This window comes from Temnothorax curvispinosus, unplaced genomic scaffold (genome assembly GCF_003070985.1).
Source record: "Temnothorax curvispinosus isolate PA1 unplaced genomic scaffold, ASM307098v1 QBEX01002996.1, whole genome shotgun sequence".
Classification (NCBI taxonomy): Eukaryota; Metazoa; Arthropoda; class Insecta; order Hymenoptera; family Formicidae; genus Temnothorax; species Temnothorax curvispinosus.
The window spans coordinates 726,902-748,476 of NW_020212776.1; the positions used below are offsets into that span (position 1 = coordinate 726,902).

Genomic DNA, 21,575 nt, shown 5'->3' on the forward strand with positions numbered 1-21,575 from the left:
CTTATTAATTAAGCTCTGCCCGTTAAGCAAGTCTCGTCGCATGCCTTAACGATTCGCTCCTACTCCGCCGAAGCCGGAACGTGCGAAAGAATTTACTCTTCACGAAGATCGTTAGACTTCCGAGAGCTATTTCGTGAAACTATGGCGAAATTATCGCACATTTTTTTATAATCGCGAATTTTTCGATTAACCGGTAAGAAAATAATTTCAGAACCTTTATAGCGCGAGGGAATAACGAATCTTATCGATTTTGAAATAAGTATAACAAGACTTAAAAGGAGAAAGACGTTGCAAATAAATTTTTCTTTCTAAAGAATCGTATTATAAAAAATACATAATATATGAATTTAATTAAAAAATTAAAATAAAAATAAATATAGAGCTGCAATAATAAGGGCCATATGCAACGAAGCAACGAAGAGAGAGGCGATTTTCACGAGCAGGAACGTCCAGAATTATGAACTCATCGGCGTTAAGCTTGTTGGGATTAAGTCTTCTTGATTATCCTAAGGCAACAGCGTTGCTTCGAAACAATATCTTAAGCTCCTGCCGCACGAAGGACCACGTCCTACTCGACCTTAGGAGCCTATCCATTTAATCCGGGTGCCGTCTTGCAAGGATTCCGCCGTCTTCCTTGTATAATAACTTGTCACGTATTCTAATTCGCGATATTTAGTTAAATATAATGATCGGAATAATATATAGATGCTAATATAGAGTTAAAAAATACTATTTTATTATCGTAATACTAGAATTCGCTATTATATTCCATTTACATTCAAAATAAAAAATAAAAGTCCCAAGCACACGAATCTTTTACGTGAAAATGTAAAATAAATTCTTCTCACGAAAATTGAGTTGTTAAACGTGTCATCGACAATCGCTGCTAATAATGTCGCTTGCCATCATCTCCATTATTAAAAGATCGTTAAAGACCCGTGGTAAAATGTTCGTCGCGGGAGTTTGAACCTTCGGAAACGTCTCGGAGGAGCGATCTAAGGCCGTAGATGCTCGTCGCACGCTCGAATCGTACGCATGCACAGAATAACGAGGTCCCCGGTTCGATGATATCAAGCTCGGTAACGTGTACTACTTATAATATGCAAATTCGCTACCCTTAACCGCCCTCGCGAGCGAGCTGCGTGTAATTCAGGGGTTGGTAACCCTTGCGACTCTATTCCTGGGCCGTGCGTGCGTGCGTGCATGCGTGTGAGTGTCGCGTCGTTTATAATGTTTAAAGAAATATCGGCTCGCGTGAATATAAGGGTGTATACCGTGTAAACATTTTTCAGGGACGCCCAGACACGCGTAAATCTACCTTAGCGAAGTCGGACAAGGCCTGTCTCACGTCTCGAAATTCATGAACTCTTCGACTCTCGAGTAAGGGACGTGTCGTTTTAATTAATATGAGATATTTTTATTGCTCGGCACGAGGGAATCGATGCTGTTGTTGTTTTTTTCTTTTTTTTTTTTTGCTCCTGTAAATTTCTGGTACCGTCAATCGGGAAAAATTGGCACGTCCGCGGTGTATTCCGCGATATTGCGCGATCCAGCAGCTTTCACACGCAATATCGATTCGCTCGGAGGGTTTACGGGTTATAAATGACCGGTGTGCGAAATAACGGGATGGCAGACTAATGCCAATAATCGGCGTGGCATGCTAATGTCGTCTGCGCATCTATTACGCTAAAGCCTGATGGATCCCTCTTGACATCTCGTTTCTGGAGCGTGAATATCTTCGATCGCGGAGAACACTCAAGATATCTACTCGCTAGCCCGAGGGTCGTTTTACATTTTGCATCTAAATAAGAGGAATTAACATGTGCGTTGCACACTTTTGTCTCAGGTGGAAATAATATCGCAAATGTATCGTGTGCAAAATGAATGACCGAACCAAAACGTCATACGGACAATACGTGGATTAAAATCGATAGAGATGTTCTTTTAGTGCAAAATATATCCCCAAAAGAAGAAAATCGGGCTCTCGTTAGATTTAGCATTCTGATAAAATGCAAGGACGAAATTGAGAGTACCTATATAAACCGTATAAGAGGAAGAGAAACAGAAGAAGACGGTACAGAGGGAAAAAGGGGAGAAAGGCGTTAAGATTCTTAAAAACCGCGAAGAGGGTGCTCGTCCTGGAGGCAGCTGCCACCCTTGTATTCTCCTTAAGCCGCGGCTCGTCGGGGGTGGTAAAGTACCGCCGACGGATAGTGGGAGGAGAGGAAGGGAAGGTAGGAAGGTAGTTTTTCTGATTGCCTGAGAACAGACAGCTGTCCCAATCTTTCTCAACCCCGGGAAGATCTACCGCGCTTTTGGCGAATAATGCTGGGGAGTGTTGCTTACGAATAACTCGAGTATACCTGATCCGGGAGGGTGAATCGAGAGCGGGGGACGCGGGGCGTGATGAGGGAGTGAAAGGAAGCGGCGAGACTGGACCGCCTTTAGCCGTCAGCATCGACAATCGAGTTGTCTCGTCGGAGATAGATGACGGATCGTTTCCGATATCATGGTCGACCTATTGAAACTTTATCGTAACATTGGGACGTGAGTTTTATGCACGGGAATTGCTTCAAAATCGATTATGCTTCTTCATTGTTACGCGACACCGCGGGAGTCTCCGTTTGATGGGCGTAATTAATAATTTTCACCGATAAAAAGTTTATTTTGATATAATTCCGGGATGAAGAAGTAGAGAAAACATCACAGCGTATCTTTAGAAGAAAGTCAATTAAAGAAAAACGCCGTTGCTCCGCAAATAGTAACGACGGCGAAAAGACTCATGAAGCTTTAGCTTCGTTTCTCAACGAGGAGCTTCGATCGAGCCGCGCAATCTCATCCTCCTTAGAGACAAGTATAACGCGCTTAAAAATTGGCGAGAACTTTTATTTCGGTCTAATTTTCCCCTCGGGACTTGGCGGAAAGCGGTAGGGAGAGGACTGAAAGGGGAAACGTAGCGGGGAATATAGACACGGAGTAAGAACGAGAAAGAGAAAGACACGATGAGAGTTTGGAACGATTATCTGAGTTTTAAAACAAACTCTCGAGTGTCTGCGAAGTCCTTCGCGAATCAGAGGGGGAAGAGGCCCGAGGTGCCAGAAGGGGATTCGAGGGGGGGACTGCGACGAGAGGGAAAAGGGGGTTACGGAGGTGAGATAATATGCTAATGCCAAGACGGAAGGTACATGAGAATTTAAGAGGATCAATGTGCGCAGTACGAGATTCGTACGGGGAATGAGGCATTACAATGTCCTCTATATTGCTTCCAAGCGATTAGATTCCTGAAAGTTCTCTGAACACAGCCAACTAATTTCGACAAAATTAAACTTTCGATTTAACGTCGCTTTTATTAGAGCTGAGTGTTCAATATCCATTTGTTCAGGGGTGACGTAAACGCGTGACGGACGTATCGACCTCGAAACGTAGATTGAAAAAGTTGATTAAGAAAATGCCTCGTCTTCTATTTCGGTTATTTTTTTTTTTTAATGTTACATGTATAGAATCAGATAAATATTTAAAAATTAATAAAATAACCGAATTAACATAACAAAATGGGAATAAACTGGATATTCCATTATTAAGGGATTTATAATTATAAGTACAAAAAAAATTGCGTGGATTTTTGAACAACTATACAATTTCCATTATCGGTATTGCGTTAATTATACAGAATTGATTTAAAATAGTTGCGTCAATGTGAATGAAACACTTAGTGATCGATATAACGTATGCATTAGAATACCCGAATAGAATGTGTCAGAATAGGATATGATACCATTAATAATAATTAATGTAGCGCACGGTTAATCCCTCGAAATGTAGCGTTTAGCGAAATGGACGCGCATCATCGTAATGCAGTACTATACAGAGCCACGAGCGTATTCCCACACTGAACAAAGCCATTAGTCCATCATTAATCCTTCATTGTAGATACTCTATTGTTGCACATGCGAATACGATCTGTTTAGAATTACATCGAGGGATGTCATAAAATTATACAAAGTAAAAAAACCTATCTATAATTGATTTTAAAATATATCAAAGAATCGAAGAATTTTAGCGCGAAGGAATTTATCACGGTAATCTCCTAAATGTCGTAGTCAAGATATTTTCTAGACGTAACAAGTTTCAGGGCGACCTAATCGATCGCCGATCGATCAGCCGATTAGATTGCCTCTTGGTCAACGTAACGTAAGCTGTGTCATGACATGAAGACAGAGAGAGCGAGAGAGAAAATAAAGAAGAGGGAGATAGACAGAAGCACCGCAGTACATACGAACCCTCGCACGCGCGTGTACACGTCGTTCTTGTTAACGAGCGCATTATTAGGTGCACCGTGCTTGGCTGAATTTCACGTAAAGCCTCTACGCGGCCCCTTATACAACGCGCGCGCCGAGAAAGCTCGCATGGGAAAGCCCGGCTTGCAAGCTTATGCGAGATTATGAGTTTAGTTGGGAAACAACTCCGAGAGCTATGTGCTACGTGGCCGAGCTCACTTTTATAACGATTATTACCGACGAGTGTGTCGGACTTCCGTCGCGAGGGCTCGACCACGCGGCCGAGTTTGCCTCGACATCGAAGTAACGAGATACGCAGTGAATTTTAATGGAACACTCGATATTACAGATGCTTGATAATAATATACGACAAGGTATGAGAGAAAGTTCAGTCCAATCAAATTTGCGTCACAAAAATGACAATTGGATCAAAGAGTCATGCATGTAACTGATATACCTGATTTTTCTCACAGCAACCTTATATTAATTTTTTGTGAGAAAGAACGTTACATCAATTTCTTTTCTCCTGCAAGATTCAGGTGTGAGAATGGGCGACCCGCCAGTAAATTCCGTTTCTAAACGATCCCGGAGCGATTAACGACGTCTTGCCTAATTCTCATCTCGTGTCGGACCCACCTTCGGGGCACCGAACGTGCTCGGTGGGTGGCGCTAATTTTTGCGCGTAAGAAAAGCCGCGCCGCGCGCGGTGGGACGGGCGGAACCGCGCATCTGGCCGTTTTCCCATCCGCAGGAGATCAACGGACAAATGACACGCGATTCCCTACAAGCCCTCGCGATGGCGATGCTCCGCATTTACCGTCAGTTACAAACTACCCGGCCCCGCTTTACCACCCTCGCGCCAGGTTCACGATTAATGTCTTATTCGCGCGTGCGAGGTCTCCTCAAGAGAAAGAGAGAGAGAAAGAGGATGAAAAAACCGGGAGATTACAGCGGGAGATGAGAATAAACGCGAAGAAAGCTGCTCGGTTATCTGGGGCATAATATTATGTCGCTAAAATTATCTTTCTATAATATATACGCTACGAAACTTCTGACGTTTGAAGAGATGCGTTTGACTTGGAAGAGGACCCTTGTACTCATAGAATCCTATCTATCTACATACCAGTTCCCGCAAAGCGCATGCCGTTTGATTACGACGTCGGCAGTAAATTCACAGCGCGGTAATTCCTCCTCTGGCAATTGTAGATAAAACTTGAATAAGTCATAGACTTAATTTAACCCGTAGCAGCGTTCAACGGTGGTCTGGAGCCTTCCACGGAGATTTCTTAATTACGAGCGGGACCCTCCAAGACAAGAGAACGAGGCTAGGGAGATAGGGAGAGAGAGGTATGTACTGAAAGACGAAAACATAAAGTAAGAGAGAGAAAAAGAGAGACGGAAGTCTCTTGCTGGTGGCTACAAGGGAAAGGGTTCTCACGGCGACGAGATTTAAGGATCTTTCCTAAGGAAAAAAAATCGCTCCCAGAGTCGCGGAGACAGATGATAAAGCATTTCTCTAGCGATGCTTTGTCATTTTTATCATAATTATTTACGAGTTAATTACTCCGCAGCCGCACCCTGTGCCGGCTACAGTTTCTTGCGTTTTAAAACGAGAAAAATACTTTATTAAGACACTTTGGAGATAACACCTTTCACAGGGTCCCGTGACAGATCTGCCCTTCTTCGTTCTTATTCTAGCTCGTTGCATACAGCAAAGAGACAAAAGCGAAATATTTAAAACAGGCGAAATTGCAAGTAGGACTCTATATGTTAAAAAATAAACAAACGAGGTTTATCGTTAACAAGTTCCGCTGTAACCTGTAATATTCTTGCAATCTCTTTAAAATAAAATATCATAATTAAGATCGACGACGTTTCATCGCGTTGCAACGAGACATTCCGCGGCGCGGGATAATTGCCGAAAATGGAGGCTTAATTCGGCGCCGCGCGAAAGTTAGTATGATCAACTTACGGGCCGAAATCGTGGCGGGAGGGAGGAAGGATTCCGTCACGAGGGGTTGAGCCGCACGGTCTGCCGAATTTTAAGCCTGTATAATTTAACACCTTTACTGCAGAAACTAAGAGAAACTGAAGGGAAAGACGGTGAGAGAGAGAGGGGGGAGTGCACGCGTGTTCGCGAGGAACGACGAGAACGACAACGAAGATCGAAAGACGAAGAGGAAGCAGGATCGACAGGATAAGATAAAGGAGGGATGATGAGAGGGGGACGGGACGGGGAGGAAATGCAAAGTTCGAAGTTTTCAACGGCACTTACCTAGCCTAGTACACTCTCCGCCTCTCCCACGCCGGGTGCTCTGTACCACCAGCGCACAAATATAGCTACCGGATAGAGATGGAGATGGATAAAGAATCGGTTGCGAGGGGTAGGAAGAGGGAACCGCCCAAGTTGCGTCGTGCCGCCCCTCCTTTTTGCCCGGGCACTGAGATACAAATTCATTCCTCCGGCCTTTTGTTTTTGAAGTGGAGACTTAGACGGCACGTTATAGGGGGAGGGGGATGAGGGAAAAGAGAGAGAAACGCAAATTCGTTAGCGTTGTCAACCCCTTAAGGGCGGGAATCCGCGCTGGATTTTACGTGCCGCGTCGTGAATAATTGCTAAAATCGAATAACGAGGCTGCGAGGAGTCGATTGATCGACCGAATTTATTCTTGGATTTTGTAAGTTGCCCTCTAATCGGATTAAATTCTTCAGAATTACAAATTCGTCCTATGCATTCTGATGTGCATTTAAGAGCTTGATAAATGAGTTTCAAGAATAAATTGAACTCAATTCTTAATCGATGAGCTTTTTGCTCGGTTAAATGCAACTCAGAGAGATATTAGTAGAATTCATAAAGTTTATCCAATTTGGATTAAATGTGTGTGTTACCCGATCGTTATGTATAAAATATTAAAATCGATTTCAGTAAACGATACGATGCATGTTTTATTTATAATCACGTGTCAGGATCAGTGACGTGATTAAATTAACGAGTTATATTCCTAATAATTAATTCCGAAAAGAGTGAATATATAAAACTTATCATATGCCAATATTAATTTTTGTTTAATCTTTCAGTTTCCGCACCAAATAAAGTTTCTGCCCCAAATAAATTCATAACATCTTTTAAAGGATAAAAAAACTTTCTTAGCCTTTCTAGGTATTTTAAATATTGTAATCACACATATATTTTTCTCGATAAAGATCGTCCGTCGAGCTAAATTTCAAGGAAAAGTCGACTTTTTTCAGACAGTGGTTGCGACTAATTGCAACAATATTGTTCAGCGATAACCATGGTTAATTAAATCTTCTTTCTCAATCTATGTTACAGCTAGAGTTATAATCTAGACAAGGACACGAAGTCTCACTAACCAGAATTTGTTAACTAAGGCGGTCAGTGCACCTTCAGTGGTACGGTATCACTCGCATTGATATAAATCACATAGATTACAACTAGTTGCCGAGAAAATTTGAACGAAACTTTAACGAAAGAAAGTATATAAAATGCAAATGTATAGAAAACGTTTCGTATACATATAGATAGAGAAATACGAATATGTCGCTTCGATCGCGTCTCCGGTGTTCGCGGCGGTATTGTTCCACGGTACTCTTTTATGAGGGACGTGTGCCTCCGGTCACATAAATTTTCCGCTAAGTCGAGATCGTCGCGATCGAGCCAAATTGAAAGAGAACACCGACCACCGAATACCGTACAGCCGACGGTCCGTAATCCTCACGCGTCTTCTTTTATCTTGCAGAACGTAGCGGGTGGGCCTCAGCGACAGGCGAACGGGGAAGCGGCGGCCCACAACCACAACGGATATCCAGCGCCAGCCAGCTCGAGCGCCCATAACGTCCTGAACCCCATGAATAATTTAAACGGTATCAATGCGCAAGCATCGTACGATGCCAAATGACAAACGAAGTAAGCGCCGATATATCGATTGAGTCGCACGAGGGGGTCGACTCGTGTGTGCCGTTCGCATTGTCTTCGTGGTTTTACCCGCGCTGATCGTCCGAACTGTCGTCCTAACTTTAGCACGCGACCCACGGCAAATTGCAAGATTGCGCATATTCGGATATCCTTTAACTGTCGAGAAAAAAAAGTTATCGCGAACAGAAAAGTGTTACCGCGTATAGATATGTATTATATAATCGCATTAAACAATCCGCTTCTTGTCGCGATCGGGCGAACTTGAAGTTTATGTAAATAGAAGACAACCATAAAAATATGATAGTGTTGCAGATAACGCGAGTTAAGTGGCATAGGAGAATTTTAATGCATATCTGACAAAATAGAAAACGATTAATAAAAATGTATATCGCGTTTCCCCGTCTTTGAAATTAACATTTTTGAATAAATGACCAGATTGCCAACGCTGCTATTTCTCCTACGCTATCTTATAGGCGTCGTTTGGCGAATGCGTATTTCCCGGACGAATTATTATTCCGTCTTCTCGAATAGAATCTCTCCAATATAAGATAGGACGTGAGGGAAGAATATATAAATCCAAAATGCGTCTTTCGTTCTTACATTTAATTAGATTCATATATCCGAACGAATTCGTCTTCCCCACGCTCGACTGGTTAGACGATAAATAAGTAGATAGTTAAATAGATAAGTATATAGATAGATAACTAACGGAACGTATATTGGCCAACTATGGCGAACTATTGGTGCTCTTTAGATTATAACTGATCGGAGTTTGCATGATTCAATTCAGACTGCTAAAGCGTATCGCTAAAGATAAGATCGAGAAAGAAATCAGAAGTAAGACCTGCGTGGAAATTTACGGGCTAGAGAAGAATTCCCGTCGCGATTCTTCCCGGATTTATCCGCTTTCATGAAACCCTACGGTAAGCGTATCGACTTTCGGTCGGTGTAAGATATCTTTAACAGCCGGCGTGTCATGAATCGAAGTCCGAAACTTCGCGGTGGTAAATAAAGTTTGGCGCATTTAACGTTCGCCTCTCCGAGGACGGTGAGTTGTCGGTGAGGAGATACACAGGATGACCCCTCGGAGGGCCCTGCTCCTGCCGGACGGGCATCGAGAACGAGATCGAATCGACGGACTTCGAGAAAGCGACTGCAGCAGCAGCAGCAGCAGCAGCAGCAACCGCTCGCTAGCTCGCCACCCCATGGGGCTCATACGTTAAGGGTGACTTAAGCATTGTTTCAACTTCGAATCTCCCGGCAGAGGCCCAGATTGATGTCGCGAACTTTTCCACTGCCTTATTTGCGAGTCAGATAACGAGACTGAGTTATGCCCAAAGTTCTCTCTTGATCTCTCTCTCTTTCTCCGGCCCGTGCTGATCGTATCGGATCACGAGGAATACCCAGTCGAAAAGGATGTTTTATTTCCTTCCTCTTCGGGGATTCATCGTTGATGCCAAAAGTACCTACGTCGAACGGTAATAGGTTGGCAGCTGCGCCGAGAAACTGCTAAGGACTAATCCTTAAGAAACGCGATCTTCGTGGTTTTCATTCCGGTGAAAATCACGCAAATCTCACAAATAAGAAAAAAAATCTTTGTTGCTTGCGATTGGCAATAATTATTGTTTATTATTAACGACAAGAAAAGGTTTAATAAATATATATTGAACTGTAACTTTGCGAAACTAATTGAAGTTGACTATGAGTTCATTGTTAATAAATTGCGTTAACAAATATTTTCTTATGCTACATTATTTTTTTATGTTACATGATAATATACAATTTTATATGAATGACAGTATAAATAACTTGATTTCTCAATATTTTCTACATCTTCTGTAATACCTTCTGCACAGTTTTGTAATTTTCTTTTGAAATACGTTAAGAAATATGTATATGTATATAAATATTAAAAATAGCCGCATCTTTGAATTACTATAAATAATATCACATGTACCATAATTAATAACGAGTGCCAATTTATCAGGGCACTTTAACCTTTCTTCGCAAATAAAAGCATCATACAAGTACGCATTTATTTCAATCTGCAAAAATTGATTTGGTAATCGTCTCAAATTGTCAAGACGACAAGAGAGAACTATTGCCGACTTGTTACTTGCCGAGTTTATATTTTGATACGACGACACTATCGACGATAGCCTCTACACGAGTTGCATTCTCTACCCAGCGCATTAAAGTCGCCCGAACTGAACCAGATTCCTTTCGACATTTAAACATGTCTTGACGACTGTAACAAATAATCTTCTCGCAAAATATATGGCGATTTCAGAATAAAACCAGCATAGTTCCTAAAACGCGAAAGATCTTCGACGCGCAGTGACTACGATCGCTAAAAACACATTTGTATCATACTATGCGACTATCGAATGAACGTTTAACAAAGCACAGCCAGTGCGAGCATCGGAGCCCTTTTGTACATTATACCCTATACAGTATCGCTTTCTACATCCCCGTAAATCTTGCATTAGCAGCGCTATTATGGATTCAGTTATACTGATCGCGCTTGGATCACAATGTACGAAAGAACCGAGGTCATTAATTAAGGAAGTGTGTGTACGTTCGCTAGTATGTAGATACGTTTTGTATTTATAGGTCTATCATAGAGGTATTAATAAATTTGTTTCGATGTTATGCAAAAAACACAGTGTGTGGTTTTAAATCGCGGCGCGAGGGACAACCGGAACCGGCTCACCCCGTTCCCCGTTTTCTTAAAGGTTTATGTTCTTGTATCCGTCGCAAACGCGCGATATTGATTCGCGACGTTGCGACGCGGAAATCAACACGCGGAATGACTTTCGCCGGCCCCTTCGCTCCTTCTGCATCCGCCGTTCGTATCTCCCTTGAATTATTTAAGGGCGCTACGTGATTGGCCGACAAATCCGGTCCGCCTCAATAATTTACCAATCATACGCGGTCCTTTGTGTTTTATACGCCGCGTTTCGAATAAATCGCATTGTGTATTCAGGAGAGCGGCGTCCAACTCTATTCGGGTGCGAACGCGAACCCTCTCCGCGTATCCGGCGTCGAAAAAAGGCGAAGCGAAGAAACGGAAGAGGAAGCGACCGGAGAGATCGCGTAGGGAGCGATCGCGCATGCACGATTCGCACGAATTGACTCGAAATTCGGCTGAACATCGCGAATTTATGACGAAGCCGCGAAGGAGAGCAATATTCCTCATCCTCCATAACGCTCGGGTTCACAAGTATTGCTAACGTGAAGTTAACTTTAATACTTGATGTAGCCTACAACGATGCGCTGAATATATTTTCGAACGGAAGCTCGCGGGATCGAAAATTGGAAAGAAGAGGGCCGTCCTAATACATCCGTATGAATTAATACATGCTTTTTTATACCAACAACGTATCTCGGGCGGATTCCGCTTGAATAAATGCGTAATGGAGGATGATCGAAATCCACCCACCGGCGAACCGCACTCGCGACTCCTCGGGAATCCATAAAGTACCTACACCATCCACGAAGCAATTTGTTCTCCGAGAATTAATGCGCTCGCGATGCTTTTTAATATCGACGTATCTCGACGGGGAGGAATTTGGCGGAACGACCGTTACCGGATAACGGAAGGTGATTTAACGTCACGAGGCGAAACTGCTTATCTATAATCCGACGAGAGCGGATGGGCGGACGGTAAGTAAACGAAGCGGGAAACGAGAGAGACGGTCGAGCATTCGATGCAAATTGGCAATTTTTCCTCGTACGGCGCTCGCGGTAATCATTGGCAATTAGAGCACGGGGCATTCCCTCGACTCCCTCCTCCCCCCTCCCCCGCCCTATCGGTAAATGTTATTTATGACCACGATTATCCGGGGCGCACCTAGCCGTCCGAAGGTACGCCTAACTACAACCTCCCGACCATCTAATTGGCTGTCTATTACGTCTGTTTGTACAAAATGCGGCACTTTGTTGCGAGCGCAAACGAGGAGCTTTCCTGGATCATTTCGTTCCTTTAATCGCCTGCACAGTCGCCATACGGAGTGGGCACATATTTGCAGTAAGAAAATTATGAGCGCGAAAGAGCTTTAGACGATCTACGATTCTCGGGACGAAATATAAAATATTTATATAATTCACGTGCCGCGTATACGCACAGAATATGAAAATTACAAATAGAATTTACGGATTATAAATCGTCCAAATTGAGAGAGATTTTATTATTATATTCATTAGTATATTATTTTTGCAAGTGTATTTATCCGGAACAACACGAACATTAATGTTTAAAATGCCATATTGAATGCAACATATAGAAATTATATCGTTTTAAACCTTGCAGACATCGCGCGAGAGGAGCGAATAACCGACAGCCGTGATTATCAGTATCTATTTATATACCCGTCGGAAGTGCGCATCGAATCGCTTTCTCTCCTCTCGTTACGTGGAATCGTTATTTCCGTTCGGGCTATCTCCCCATGTTTAATCGCGAGCAAATTACCCCGTGGAATCGCAAAACTCCCCGCAGTACGAGCAACTTGCGAGAAACGAGCGTCATTATCTGCTCGCTAACAATTTTTCCCAGCGCCCTTTCGTCGTCGCGAAAAAAAAAGGAAAGGAACATCGCAGCGGGTTTGCGTAAATCACGGTATCGCGCGGGGAATTCGGTGCGGGAAAGAGGGACGAGAGAGTCGCGCGGCACTTTTCCGCGAGAGAGCCCGCGCGGTCTCTGAAACAATATTATTACTAAAAGCCGCCGGGGCCCCGGCTGCTTCTCGCGAGATTCGCTCGCCGCGCGCGAAGAGAAATGGCGGACCCACGGACCGTACGGAGGAGCGATTAATTAAAAGAGCAAAAACTGTTTTCATAAAATTCATTTGCGGAAATATGCGCCGACTGAAATAATATCCGGCCGCCGATGGGAAAGCGCGTGTCCCGTTCTGGCATAACCGCGCGCTGTCGCGTCGCATCCGAGTGTAAAAAGAGCGAGGCGAATAAAAATGAAGGCCGTATGCAGAAGTTTTCGCATTTTTTTGCGCCCACCGCAGCCGGAGTATACGGTGCATGCCGTGTGCGCAAATAGGGATCTCGTTTGGTTTAAGTCGGGCGCGCTGAAATTATATAAAGTTTGCTTCGAGATTGGTCGCACACAATGAGAATGAGGAATAGCATTATTGACCTCATCGGTTTCATGGCAATTATATTTTTCTCAAACAACCGTTAAAAGACATGTCGAAATATAAGAAGAAAAATCGTTTTTATAAATAAATTCTATTAGGTTGGCCAATAAGTTCGTGAGGTTTTTTACTTTTAAATTTTACTTATAAAAAACCGCACGGACTTATTGGCCAACCTAATATATTATTATTTTAGAAACTGGTATAGAATTGATATATATATATGATATTTATGGATCTCACACATACATCTTCCTTTTAATTTTCAAGTAATATAAACTCATATTATTAATAAATATGGATAGGTGAACTATGAAAAATTGGGATAAATATTTTTTTAATAGATCACGATGCGGCGTCATTCCACTTCGATTCACGATATTTCGTTGATGAAGAATTTGAGAATAGCATCGGCAACTTTTATACCAGGAGACGCGATCAATAAAACCGAGTTAATGGATAATTAAAACGCGATGAACCACCCGGAAATGTACAATCAAGATTCAGCATTGCATTCACAATGAATTTGGAATACATAAATCTTGCGAAATATATACGTACTATTAATAAACGCCCGATATATTACAGCTTCCTGTTACACGACGAGAATCACTCGATTATTACGCGCTTTAACTTCGGTAAGCAAGTCAACGAAAAATCTAAAGCACATACATCCGAGAATCCCCAAGTGTAATAGTTAAAGAATTATTTATCGCGAATAAGAATTATATGCCTATCGAATTATATATTTGCCATCGCAAGGAAATGCGTACGTAGCACATCATTATCGCTTTGATGTATGAATCAGGTAAGTAAATTGCTCCGGCAATTCGAGATATCAATCTAAAAATACCGCGTAGTAACTGACAAAAACTAGACAAAAACAACAGCTTACCGAGCCAGAACGGCTGAAGGCTCCCACAGACCGAACGCGTCAAGCGTCAAGCAGCGAGCAGCAACCCAATTGAACCCAATCAGTGAGGTGATATCAGCAGTGGCGTAGAAAATATCGTCTCGCTGATTGGTTACTGCTCGCTGCTTGACGCTTGACGCGTTCGGTCTGTGGGAGCCTTGACGTGACGTAGCGCTGTTTGTTGACGCGGGACTCGAGCGCGTGACGAGTGACGACGCATTCGACATTACCCTTCGAGACGCGACCGCGGCAGGTACAACGTACAAGCGAGCGCGATTATTCCTTACGAATATTCGGCGACTGCCGAGTCCAATGAATAATCAGCTCTCTCGATTAACATACCTCGTACGCATATCATGACTACTCATCAAAATAAATATTTCGTATGATTTACTTACTCGACTTGAGAATTGAAGCGCATAACTGTGTTCGACGATGCACGGATACGAATACGTCTCTCATCGCTCTTTAAAGTTTTCGCCGATTTAGCCCTCTTTTTAAGTTTGCAAAGTAGTACAGGAATCATCGGAATGGAAATTTGTAATGTATCGAAGATGTATAATATTAATAGTACATAATGGTGTATATATTATAGGTTTATAAGTGCAGGTTATTGTAATATAATAATACATGAATCTCTCGACTGTATGTTTCCGGACGGATTATCGCGTTTTAATTAACTCGATTTTATTCATCGCGCCGTATATCGTATGGTAGCAAAGTAAGAATGCTATTTTCAAATTCTTCGATCGTTAATGGAATGTCGGGGATACAAAACGGATCGAGTTCGAGCCGAATGGCGTCGCGAAACGTTTAATTAGTCAATACAGTCGTAATTAGCTCGACATATATTTTAATATTGACAATCGTACACGATTCGCCGTTCGTACGTCAATAATTTTGTGAATACGCGCACTTTGCAAGTGAACGTTATGTGTGAGTGCCACAAAGGAGCAGCAACGAAGGGATTAGAGAGGAGGAGGCATCGGGCGACGGCGGAGCATCCAAGGGGTGAGTAATTTAACATATATATATATGTATTATTTGTCGTTTGCGGAATTAATTATTCCCGTTTATTTGAACCGTTTTATTGAATAATTTATATAAAAGCTCGGAGAAAAGTTTTCATTTATGAAATCTCGTACAAGTTTATTTTTGAGAAAGAGAGTAAGATGTTTCTTGGAAATCATATAATTACTTTACTATGTTTACGTGCAAATAAAGATAATAATTATTTTCGAAATATTAACTATTGTGAACGCTAACTAATTTGGACTTTGCACTTGTATTTTACAGATCAACGTAGCTATACGACGTAGTCGTTAAACTCCGCTGTTGCGCATCGTTCGGTAAGTCGCAAAATAGCCTTTTGATTTAAACTGAGGAAATTAATCTATGAAATATTACAGATGTGTAACATATCACAGATCCATTGCCTTAAAATGGATGAGCTAGGATAAATTAGAAAAAAATTTTTAATCCTGGAGCATATATATACACATGCGTGTATTCCTGTATGCTGCATTTTGTCAAGCACTCTGCAAATGAACAAGTTTTTCAAGAAATAAAATTAAAACACCATAAACATTTGATATATATCAATTTTTATATCAAATATATGGCCTAGTTTACACCGATCTCTTGATACGCGTATCAAATAGTATATTTGAACTGATCAGCCAATAATCAGACTTATTTACTAGTTATTTACTATTTAATACGCGTATCAAGTGATCGATGTAAACTAGGTCTATCATAAATGACGAAATTATCAAATTTATTATTTAAAAAAAAAAATAAGAATAAAATTAAGAAATGAGATAAAATTACAATAAGTAAAATTCTTACCTTTTTTTGGAATATAAAACTTTTGTCAATTCAACTTTTATTTAATTTTTATTCAATTTTATTTTTTTCATGGTGTTTATTTCTCATAATGAAGAGATCGAAACAAGATCTTTCTCGACGTGAAATAAAAATTAAAAAACTAAAGAAGAAATAATAAAAATTGATCTATAGAATATACATATTCTAGGCTAAGGAAAAACTGTCGAAACCGATCGCGATGTTGACATACCCGAGGGCGCGCCCAGTCTTCAAAATTGCATTCTCGAATCGATCCATAATTATAGGCATAAATCTTTTCAGGATATTTTGGCATGTTTCGATTATTTCGCAAAGTTAAAAGCGAGAAGCCTCCCTGCTTTTTACGGTTTCTAAGTAAGCACGAAATATATAACGACATAATAATAATATTGACAATTGAAGAGATACAGGTATTATTATATTGATGAAATTTATATATATATATATTTTACTTTCTTATATTTTATAATATGCGATTCTTCCTTGTTTCCATTTTTAATTCGAAGCGCTCGGAGCGATATTACGAGCCTGTCAAATCGCGATTATTATAACGCAATGACGGCAAATCGTAGCGAACAAATTAAATGGACAATTAGTCACGCGTATATAATCGGTCATGAATAAATTGGCGTACATATTTTCGCTTCTATTCATCGAAGCGTATGCTTCGTGCGACCTATCATTATTAAATTGAAATCTCACGCTTAATGAGACGTAAAAATAATCTGTCTTCACTAGATTATAGCGACTAATAAAGTAAGAGAATTTAGAAATAATTTTATAACCGACACGTGGCAAAAAATATTCAAATATTTAGGAGCTTTTCGGAAAGGTATATTTAATTAAATGTCGGCGGAGGAAAATTATTTTAGTATTTTTCATATCGCAGGAAGTATTTTCATCAAACATGTCCATTCTTTTCCCACTCGAACGCGCTGTACGAGATTATTTTGGATAATAATTTCTGTGTGTAATTCTTGTAAATTTTTAAATGCGTCGGAAAGTAATAGGATTATTTTTGAAGAATCAGAATTAATGTCGATTGCGGATTTATTTCGGATTATCTTGTTGTTTGTTTCGCAATACCGCGATTATTATTACTCTTTATTACCCGTCAAATGTTATAACAGGCCATACGGGAACATAACAGATCAATTAATAATTTAATCTTTATATATAAACTGTTGGGTTACGCGGCATTGTATATATTTTGGATTATTGCGCGATAGAGAGCGGATCGAATAATTTTTGCTGCAATATAAATACGCGTCGCATTACTTTATACAGAGAATATCCCGTATTGTATTGTATATATTTTAATGATATTAAGAATCAGTAATAATGGCGATGGTATCGATATATCAGAATATCAATAATTTTTGTGTAATAAACAATTTTCGCGTGTATAAAGTTTCAATAATATAATACATTCAAACGGTATGACGGCATAATAACAATTATTCTTCGATTAAACTCCTGCAAGTGTTAATTTAATAAAAATTTTACTTGAAGCTGAATTGTTTAAATATCTGAAGTTGAAAATGGTATCAGGATATTGGGAAAATAGTCTGTGACTTAATCGATTCAATGACGATTTATCTTCGAATTAGTTGAATTTAATCACCTGTCAATCAGTACCTGCGTCAATTTCTCTATAGCGAGCCGATAATGTGCCTTGATATAAACAAGAAATCGATGATCATACGGAGCGGTTACGAGTCACCGGTGTGCCTTTAATTGATAACCCGATTAATTATGCATTCGGGACTTCGAGCGCAACACCACTTGGCCAGGTCAAACAAGGGTGGCAAGTCGTCCGGAATGCGGCATGCAAAGTGCAGCTTGCGTGCGAAACGGTTGTGACCTAACGTATAGCTTTCGCTAAAAGCGCTTAAATTTATAATGCTCCGACGTTATCGGCCGGCCGTTCGCAAACAGCGAATTTTAAGGATATATACTCCGCCGAAAGAGGTTTCGTTTACGCGACCTTGCAACAATTGCGCGACTTTCTTTTAAGCAAGCTGTTGAACTAGTCTACTATGGTTTACTAAACTAAGTCTAAGCTAGTCTACTAAACTAATGGTAAGTAAGGGTTGTCACGAGTTTGCGCGCGAACTCATATCTCGGCTGTTTCTTGAACTACATACATGTAGTTCTCGATACATGTATAAATGCCAAGAAAAGAATGGTGTATCTTTTTTTCCTTAAAAAAATATCTGTCCAGTAATGGAAAAGATTTGTGATACATTTAACATATATAGATATAAATAAATCTATAGCAGAATTCGATAGCGTCTTATTATGCTCATTGGAGTTTCGTCTTTTATTCGCCTATTTCTCGCTTATAGTCTTGGAAAGAGGGCAAACGACATGATTAAGACGTAACTCCGAAAAGCGAGGTCCATTCGCGCACAGTCCTTTCCCCCGTCAGCTCGCCGCGATACCACAATGGGAAGAAGAGAAGTAATGGGAAGTTATAACTGCCGTTCGTATTGCGAGAAAGAAAGAGAGAGACAGAGAAACAGAGACAGAGAGAGAGAGAGAGAGAGAGAGAGAGAGAGAGATGTAATGTGCGGAAAATTTGTGAAGAAATTCGACGGGCGCCGAGGGAGCGGCAACTTCTCGCAACGTCGCGAGTCGCTGCTTCAAGAGAGTCGTTAACGACACCCCGTGCGGCTTTAAGAACCAATATTTTCATCATTGTTAGCTTTTATGACGTGCCGGGCTCGCGTCGGAACTCTTATTGCAACGGGTTGGCTGAATAATCGTGGCTTTTCATAAAAACTCAGCAAAACGGAAAATAAAATCCTGTAATCAGAAACCAATCTTCATCTAGGCAAAAATAAAAATCGGAATCGTAGTAGGAAAAAGACAGTACCTGAATATTCTATAGCATTCGTCACAGTTTTTTTTCTACGAATACTAATAAAATATCTATTAATAATTATTAATATCAATTTATATTATACAACTGTTTATATCAGCGTTTGCTCGACAAGACGACGAAATATATTAAATCTCGCAGATAATTTTTACAAAAATAATTTTCCATCAAGTCATTCGCGTCGCGTGGATGTCGAGCTCGACGCGGGAAACTCGTAGGTGAGATCGTTAGCGCCAAGGGTGCGAATTGACATTGTGTCTCGGAGTATGTCTTGAGTGTTGGTTTATTGTTATCCGCACCCGGTGGGCAGACTACCCTTACATATTTAAGGCGGCCCATTAGCGTCTAGTGGCGTTTGCGCCGCGAAATGTTGCCGGATCCTCGCGTGTACGGTCTTTTACCGCGTTTTATCTGCGCTCGGTTTCGATGCGCAGCGGATTATAGAATGTATTCGGCATAATTGTGCCGCACCGACGGGCCAAGCAGCAAACGCGGATGATTGATGATTATCCTTCGATCTAATCAATCAATTCAACTTCGCCGGATGTGCGGACAATATGACGCTCGTTAATCGATCGAAGCAAAAGGGTTAAAATTAATAATATAGCTTTAGCGATATGTAAAAACGCAGGAAATAGAATATCCATTTGAATCTTTCCAGTTGTTAATACAATCATAATTAGGGCGATACCAACGGATTTACTAGAAACTTGTCTCTTTATTTATGGAGTTATCCTTTATATCTAATTTATATTGGCGTTTCTTGCGATTGTCTCACCGCGTAATCTTTCTTCTCAATTTCTGGAGATTCAGTTTCATCTCGTTTGCGATTAGAGCGAGCAATTATAAAGGCAAGGTTTGAAACAGAAATTTGACTGCGAGGAACTTTCGTCTTAATCGTCTGTCGGGTCTGTCCACCGATATTGACTGATTAATCGCGCGTCGTTCTCGCCAAGGAAATCTCACGTGTCTTACAAATCGGGATCGTAAGAGAATGTCGGCAACCGCAATCTTAGCGGCCGGAAAGGCGCAGTAGGCGGACTCATTAAACTTTTCGTCGTTTCGTCCTTTCGGAGAATCGTGTCGGGAGCAACGGCTCCCACGGGAACAGCAGTGCGGCGCGATTATACCGACCGCTCCGCTTCGGAGGAGAGGGAAGGATTATACGGCCGCGGCGTAAAGAAGAAGGGGTTAAAACGCATAGCCCCGCTATCGCTCTCCTTCTCGCTTCTCTTTATCTCGCTGTAGAGAGAATTCGAATGCTCGAACGAGGGAGGACTGGCGCGAGGAAGGACCCGCCAAGGAGAAAACGAGAGAGGATCATCTCATCCGACTCCCCTGCCTCCTCCTTCTCCTCCTCCTCGCGAAGCTATCCCGTTTGTTGCCTTTGTCGCGGCCGTCCGCCGGGCCCAATCGCACGAAATTAATGTCTCGCCATTATTAGCAGAAGTTAGCCGACTGCGAAGAAGTTGCCACGCCACGGGTGTACTTTCGGACGATGGCGGGCGGGAAGTGCAAGGGGGAAGGGGAGGGATAAAAATAGAGAGTCGAGTGGAGTTATAACTTCTGGCCTCTGATCGCGCGCGTTTCGCTCCTGTCGCGCCATGTTTCTTCGTTAATGCAATTGCCTGTCGGCGAGAGGCTCTCGGATTAGATGACACACGAGACTCGCATCTTTTCTTCGACTGACGCTCTTAAAGCCGTATCACGCTACTGTGATAGAGAACGAAAAAGAAAAAAACGCAAAAGTACTTTGGAACTTTTATAATAGAATATTCTATATTAAAATACCAGCGTAGTTTGAGAGAATATAAATATTTAAAAAAATATTGTTTTCTGATGATCTATTAATTTTTTGCAAAACAGTCTTCGACACACGATAGAGCCTTTAATACGGTTTCGCCGTGGTGGCAAACACGCGACGACTTGCCCTATCATCTGTATCAATTTCCAGATAAAAGTGCTTACATGGCATAACGATGAACATTCCCCAACGCGGCGTAACGTTCTCGTAGATGGAAAAATAACTGTGCGAGTGTCGTAATTAAAGCGCGACACTGGAAAACATCACCCTTCACCCTGCGCGGTGGATAATAGACCGAGAACCAGTCGTTACCATAAATTCTTAATCCGAATCGGCGGTAAAACTGAAAGTTAACCAAGTTCGGTACCATTAGCCGTAACAATGCCCGCAGTAAGTTCTTACGGTAACGATGCTGTAACGACGGTTTCCGGAGCGTGGCAATTTCTCGCGATAAAGTCACCGATGGGACCTACAAGAATTAAACTCGCCCGAAGGGGTAAGATCGGCGACGGTGCAGCAAGCGTCAAATACGTATTAAATTTTTAAGTCCGCTATACCGCGGCAACTTATTGTTTAATTGTCTCTCGATAGTGAAACGTTAACAATAAATCGCGAAGCAACTTCTGCCCCATTTATTAAAAACTCTTGAATTGACACGAATATTTAACGCGTGATCTATCCATAAAGAAATATATTTTATTTGATATAAAATATATTTTAATGTAGAGAATACTTCATTATTTATGGCAT

General features: G+C 41.4%; 2 protein-coding genes across 2 annotated transcripts in view; one reads left to right on the plus strand and one right to left on the minus strand.

Moving 5' to 3' along the window:
* LOC112452142 (LIM domain only protein 3-like) overlaps positions 1 to 10,872 on the plus strand; it is a 77,388-nt gene extending 66,516 nt beyond the window's left edge. The window contains exon 6 of the mRNA XM_025012215.1: positions 8,036 to 10,872. Coding sequence (XP_024867983.1) covers positions 8,036 to 8,194 — 159 coding nt within the window. The 3' untranslated portion in view covers positions 8,195 to 10,872. The remainder of the gene's footprint in view (positions 1 to 8,035) is intronic.
* LOC112452145 overlaps positions 1 to 21,575 on the minus strand; it is a 200,304-nt gene that overhangs the window by 170,002 nt on the left and 8,727 nt on the right. The gene's annotated exons all lie outside the window — the stretch shown is intronic.